At 37.3% G+C, this 7,143-nt stretch overlaps 1 protein-coding gene across 1 annotated transcript; it reads right to left on the bottom strand.

Annotated features, from left to right (window-relative positions):
• Nucleotides 1-1,630: 1,630 nt before the first annotated feature.
• On the bottom strand, nt 1,631-4,215 carry LOC115589662 (complement C1q-like protein 4). The gene is made up of 3 exons (XM_030430718.1): nt 4,157-4,215; nt 3,323-3,451; nt 1,631-2,635 (listed from the first exon to the last, which is right to left on the bottom strand). The coding sequence occupies exons 1-3, from the start codon at nt 4,167-4,169 to the stop codon at nt 2,361-2,363; spliced, it is 417 nt and encodes a 138-aa protein (XP_030286578.1). The 5' UTR covers nt 4,170-4,215; the 3' UTR covers nt 1,631-2,360.
• Between the last annotated feature and the right edge of the window lie 2,928 nt (nt 4,216-7,143).

Here is a 7,143-nt window from a genome sequence, read left to right as displayed (position 1 = left end):
TTTATTGGATTGGGTTGAAATTTGGGACATCCAAGACATACATTTACTAAAGTAAAGAATGAGAGTGTTTACAGTGATCAGATTATTAAGAATAAATCGTTTGTTACTGGAATGAAGAATCTGTCAAGTTCAAAATTCATATCTCAACTAGTTTTCAGTGTCTTGCAACCAAATATTGATTCTGTGTCGCATTATTGTAGTTCTGTCACTGGGTAAGCTGGCATTGAATGACCCTATAGAACGTTGGCTTATAGTCCTATTATCAATACACAAGAAAATATGATTCAGTTAAGATTTTAAACAATATGTATTCCTAAAAAAATCACTCAATATGATATTTTTTAACGCAATATGACGTTATTTGTAGTATTTTGCACTGGATATCGTGAGTAATGTGGTTGTTTTTTTGGTAAATTAAGGACACCATTCTCATGCCGTCAAGCACATCATAACGCCAAATGACAAACTTAATGGAGACATATTATGCTCATTTTCAGGTTCAAAATGTTATTTTGGGTTACTACTAGACTAGTTTTACGTGCTTTAATGCTTAAAGAACACAGCACTGTATTCCCTCTCTGTATGAAACGGTCTGTTTTAGCTCCTGTCTCTTTAAGGCCCCTCTTCCTGAATACCAGGTCTGTTCTGATTGGTCGGCTCACACATGTCTGAGCAGGCACAGCTAACAATGACAGAGCAGCTGTGCTAAATCAATTCTTACGAGCCAAACTAGCCACTGGGAATACATCATGCAAATGTGTGACATGGTGATGTACTGTGATGTAACATAGTCACAGAATTAAAGGCGGGACTGATGACGAGGTGTTTCAGGAGCTGTGTTTTCTGTGGGAGAGAGGGGCTTCTGTTGGAGTGGACTTTGACCTTTTACATACACAAGAACCCATATGACACACTGAAGGAGAGGAAAAATTAAAAGGGATGATATGTCTCCTTTAAAAGAGTCATTACACCTCTGAAAAATAATGCTTATGATTGTGTTATAACCTCATTGTATTTACAAATCAGATTTTTAACTCAATTTAGACACTAAATAGGCAATGAAGGTATGGGTGAGGTTTTTATTAACAACTTTAACCTCAGTTCAGGTTACAGGTCTGTCATAAACATAATAATGCCCTGACCAGCAAGTTTCAATCTGTCTTTCAATCTACAATGATTTGTTTTTTAAATGGAGAAAGACTGTTTATTTTACTCCTGGCAAAGAAACCTTTTTTGTTTTGCAAAACATTTGCATCAGTCCAGATGGACCTTGCATGTTTGTTGCATTCTTACAGGCAGCATTCCCAACCAAGCATGGAGGACGTAGAGGGAAGCATTCAGTGAGAACAGTGCAATCAGGTCAAGTTCTAACCTGCTATTTAGAGCCTGGCAGGAAGTTTGAGTTTTTTAAACTGTTGAGGCTGAAAACAGATTGATTAAAGTGGTTAGACTTAACTAAAATGTACACTTGCCTCTCAGGTCTTTCATGAATATGACATCCAAGTGCTTATTTTCTTATCAAAGATGAAGTTCTGTACTTGAAACACCTTCACTTATTATTATCAGTACATGTCATGAAAACTGTGGAGTGCAGATGAGAGTTTGTGCTCAAAAACCAGGTGACACAATATTCAAATGCTCAGTAGATCTTTATTGTTGCATTAGGAGCCATCGTCAGCAGTACACAGACATGACTGAGGAGAGGCAGTCTCTCCTCAGTTCTTACAGCACTTTGAGATAACACACATTAACTGTAGACAACAACAGGATGTACATGATTTCACTCAAGATGTTATTCAACCTTTCTTTACCTGGTCGTGACATTTTCCAGGTTGAAGACACATTGTTCTTCTTCCTTCATACATCACAACATCTCAAACATCCTCCACCTGCACCTGCTCCTTAAACTCCTCCACACATATATCCTCTTGTTGTACAGACACACAGGAAGAGGTCTGAACCCCCTGCAGGCTGAACTCCTTTATAATGAGTTTACTTGTATTTACTTTCCCAACAACTTAAACATTGTAATATCACGGTGGATATATAAGACAGCAAGCAAAAGCAGAATCATATTTGAAAAAACTGAGGAAGTTCCCTCACACCTGAGATCAATGATTAAAAATTTAAGATTTGAGTGTGGAAGTGCTGATCCTCTGTGGACCATCAGATTGTGAAATTTATTGTCACTTGTTCAGACTCAGTGGAATAATAACATATATTCTGGCTGATCACAGTAATATGACAGCAACAGCCACCTGTTTTAATCTAAATGTACATCTGAATGGTATCTCAGTCGGTGCATCATTGATCTCAGGTTGTTGGAATCATCTTTCTGAATTCATTGATTCTCTCTGATTCTAACTGATCTGGAAACCACTGAAGGAGGTGCTGATTGAAGTTGCCCAAACATGGTGATTTGCGGGCATGCTCACATAAACCTGGTCTCCTTGCTGCAGCTGCAAGACAACTGCATTTCCTCCATTATCAGCTCCGTCAGAGCCTGTTTGGTGATCAGATGACTTGACTATCATCTCGCTGTTCTGGAAGAGTGTCAGCCTTGCTTTATGTTTTCCTCCAGCATGATAGAAGAAGGTGAAATAATAAACACCTGTAACAGGTGCAGTGAAGACACCTGTGAAAACAACAGAGGATGTTTATGGGTTTCTGAAAGGCTTTGAATGTTACAGTTATAATTTTAATGCAGTAATATTCAGTAACAGAAATAAATGCATCTACTTCATGCATGGGTGTAGAATGCATTAAAAATGTTGGTGGGAAAACTGTAATGCAGCTTTTCTCCTCTTGAAAATCTTTTGGTAGAGTAGATGTCATTTCCTGTATTCTGATGCCATTGAACAGGTGGCTTGATTTTATCTGGTTATAGTAGCAGCAGAAATATTACCAGCAGGTCGACATTTTGCCATTTCATCCAGAGGAAGCGCCCCAGAAATCATGTTTGAAGATAACAAAACACTTAGACAATGAATCAATTTACACATTATGGAAATTGATTCATTGTCTAATTTATAATGGGCATCACAGCCATTATACTAGAATAGGAAAAATGCCACCTACACTTCATTGTTAATAAACACTAAAATATTACTGGTAACTGTTTTTTTTTATCAGTCTGACACTGCACGGGTCATCAGTAAACTTAAACCTTGATAATTTGTTGCACTTTAACAGGTACAGAAAGTAATCAGATTACATATATTAATAATGATATACAGCTACAGTATATTCATCAGGACAGTTTGTAACATGTATTAACAATCTAACAGTTACAGATGATGTAGGCTGCAAGTGATGTCCTTACCTGTACAGCTGTCGTAGGCATCACCAATGTTTGTGTACACTTTGTTGAAAGCCAGAGTTGTGTCTTTATCAAATGGTCCATATGCCCCACCTTTCTCTAATAATGCACTGAATGCCACCTTGGTTTTGCCTGTGTGAAATAAAATATGTTCATCCTGTTATTTTATTCAAACATTTCTCTTGTAGAACATGTTGTATTCCATCACAATACAAACATATATAAGTATATTGTGTATATTTTATATTTTTGTGTTTTTATATTTTGTGTGTTGGGAAACTTGCAAATTAAGAATTTCATTGCCTGGTGTAAACTATGTGCATAAAAAAGTCTGACTTTTAACTGAGAATTCTGAATTTAAAGTCAGAATCGTGAAAGAAGTCTTTTTGTTGTTGCTGTTTTAGTGACCCCAATCCTGTTCCATACAAACATGACTTAAAGAGCAACTTGTCGGTTGAAGTTTAGTACAGGTTGAACTGTTGTGAGTAACAAACTTTTGAACATTATGGAGTGAAACAAAGTGTTACGAATCAAATTCTTGCTGATGGACGTTACTGCTCCTCATTTCAGTTCATTACAGGCCGCTTGGAGGCCAAGCAGCCGCAAAATTATAAGACTGAGGTTCATCACATGCATATGAACATGTTTCAACCTTATCAGTGTCAAAACCAGCACTGAATTCACATTGATATTGATTACCATTGACTAATTACTTAATATCACTTTTTTGTTTTTGTTTTAAATCCACAACAGCTTCCTGCACAGGCACAGTAAACTAAAAGTCGCTCTATAAAAGAATTATTAATTCAAATCTTAAAGAACAAAGTCTCATTCTACCTGTTTCACACATGTTGGATTGCTGGTAGATATTTTCTTCGCTCGTCTTCGCTCCGTCTCCTGTTGTGATCAACAGGATCGCTATTGCTGCTTTTATATTGATTCACTGATGGGAAGTTGTTGTCACGTGTCTCCCTTAACCAATCACAGTGAATCTGTTCTGGTGAGAAAACATCATCCTGGCTCTGAAGATGACTGTACGGAATTTCTCAGGAAAATGGGAGGCTGTGCCAACCTGTGGACTGGTTTACAGAACTTTCAACAGGAAATATTATCAAGTATTTCTGATGAAACACTCTGACAGCATGACCAAAGAACAAACAGAACAAAAGCTAAAATAAACATTTTGATTTAGTTTTTCTTATAAATGGTAAAAACGCCAAAACCCAAAGTTTGAGTGATATCAAATTAGTTTCTGGAAAGGTTTCTTAAGCATGATTTTCTCTAAAGAACGTGATATCATTTGTGACATCTTGTGCACAAAATATGCAGGTGAACCAGAGACGAAGTTCATGTAGTGTCCAAAATTAAAGTGTTGATCATCTGTGGACCAACAGACTTTTATGTTTAATGTCACTTTCCTGTCATCAAAGTGTCTCGTCTCAGTGTCTCTGTTCATAGAGTGAAGACACGGAGACGAGACAGTAGAGAACGTACAAAACAGCATAACATCCTTAAATCAACCCATAAATCTTACCCGAGTCGTAAGAGTCTGACGGATTTTCCTAAAAAATGCTGCACAGTCACAAAAACATCTCCTCTCAATAATCACTTATGACCCATAGACATAGTATTAATCTATTAACATCAAACTCACATACAACTCTGATTCCAAATGTGGTGCTTCCGCATGACATCTTTTCTGATTAACTGAATGATTAAATGTTATTTTATTTGTTGACAAGATTCTCGTTGGATTAACTGGAAAATGCATCATCAGACAAGTAAAAACATATCTGTTGTGGAAGTTGGCAGATGGCAGTTGATTAATGTCATTGATGGCACATTTAGATGCTGGGTGTGACCACACACACACACACACACACACACACACACACACACACACAGCCACACACACACACACACACACACATACACACACAAGCACACACATACACACACACACACAAACACACACACACACAGAGTTCATGAAGAGTTCATGAAGAAATAACAATGTGAAATAACCTTACATTTAGATTTAAACTGAAGTTTGCATTCAAACTAAGATCCTTTGCCTTGATTCAAGTAAATGTCTTGATGGGCAATTTTGTCATTTTTGAGATATTTCTAACACACTGTGCATTGTAAATTGTTAGGTGCTGCACTGCCCCCGCTTTTTTTGTTCATTAACATTTAGAAAATCGTTTTTTTAACAATTTCATGGGAAAATGTGGGCCTGCACTTCATCACCCAGTTCACTGCATTACTGAAGTTTGACCAGGTATTGAGCAATATCTCAAAGAATTTCAACAGAAACACTGATTGACAGAATGAGCAACGCCTTAACAAAACCTACAAATGTTACAGTTTTTTTCGATTGCTAAGAGGCATTGGTCGAAACTGAAGCGACATGTTCAAAACTCTTAGCACAGTCTGCAAAACAGAAATGCATGTGGGCTAAACTGTGTCTCACTATTCATTGCTTTCAGACTAAGTGCATTCAGTGACCACAGTCACCGAAATGGATGAAGTCTTTTCTCATTCACTAGTTCACACCTGCAAAACACTATGCTTTAACAGCACATTTTTCAAATGCTAACACACTTTGTTCAAAACAGTTTAAAACACACTCAAAACAGAATGACAGAGGAAAAAACACTGGGAATTTCTGCTGCAGCCACAATTAAATCTATGGAAAATTATATCAAAATATTGACAATAAAAATAAATAAAATGAAGATGCAGTTCCAAACAGCTGATGGTAGTTTTCAGCTGAAAACTGATTCAGGTGATCTGCGTTTGGCCTCGTTAGAAAGAATATAAAAAAGGAGTGACTTCTGATTCTTTTTCCTGTGCAAGTATGGATCAAAGAGCAGCGGGTGAAGTTGGTAGAGAGAGAAGAGCAGCCAGGAGATGAAGGAGAGGAAGACCAATAGCTGTGGTATCTGATGAAATCAGGGCCACAGTAATTGACCATGTGATAAATCATGGACTCTCTTATAGAGAGGCTGGTTTAAGGGTGCAGCCAAACTTGCAGCGTTCTACAGTCGGATCAATTATGAGACTTTTCCTGCAAACTAACAGGTAAGACATGCATCCCACAATTACTGTATTGAGCCAGATTTTACCAAATAAAGTAATCTATGTTTTACATCAGCTGTAAATTGGGAAATATATTGATGAAAGTATTTTGTGTTTTATATTGCTGTACTATATATGTAGGATCAGTGCCGGCCCTAGGTAATTTGGTGCCCTAGGCAAAATCTCAGGCGGTGCCCCCTTGTATCGCCATCAATTTCACAATCAATTTTCATACACTCACACAGAAGCTGCATGTATATATTCAAGATTTTATTTCTTTAAGTCAAAAATATCCCACCAAATAAAAACTGAGGAAAGAAACAAGTGATAAAAATACAGTATAAATAAGGCACTGTGAAAACATATTATCTCTCAGCCTCAGCAAGTGCCATCTCTCGCTTATCTATTGTCAGCCACTTTGCAAAACGACCTTTAACTCCTTCTATTTACCCATGTTGGTATTGTGCTCCATGGCTATCCTCATGAACCTTCAGACAGTGGCTTGCATTTTTACAGTCCTTTAGTCCTTCCTTATTAAGTCTGTATTCTTTTGGAGGAAACATTTAGCAGCAGAGGCAGTGCAAGCTATCATTTCTGTTTGAGTACATCAGCCAGCGTCTTTTGATTTTTACAGCATTGACTAAGACTCTGTCACAAAAGTCATGTTGACACTCTCCCATCTTTGTTTTTGGGAAATGTGTCACTGCTTTTTTATTTGAACTGGTCCTCCGTGAACTAACCCT

This window comes from Sparus aurata, chromosome 10 (assembly GCF_900880675.1).
Source record: "Sparus aurata chromosome 10, fSpaAur1.1, whole genome shotgun sequence".
NCBI lineage: Eukaryota > Metazoa > Chordata > Actinopteri > Spariformes > Sparidae > Sparus > Sparus aurata.
Note: the sequence above shows the minus strand (reverse complement) of the source record. Positions and strands in the feature narration are given on the sequence as shown.

What these genes read in the sequence shown, in the direction of transcription:
- LOC115589662 (XM_030430718.1), bottom strand. An exon ending in TGCCTACGACAGCTGTACAG is followed by an intron (nt 2,636 to 3,322) that starts GTAAGGACATCA and finishes TTGTTTTCACAG; the next exon opens with GTGTCTTCACTGCACCTGTT.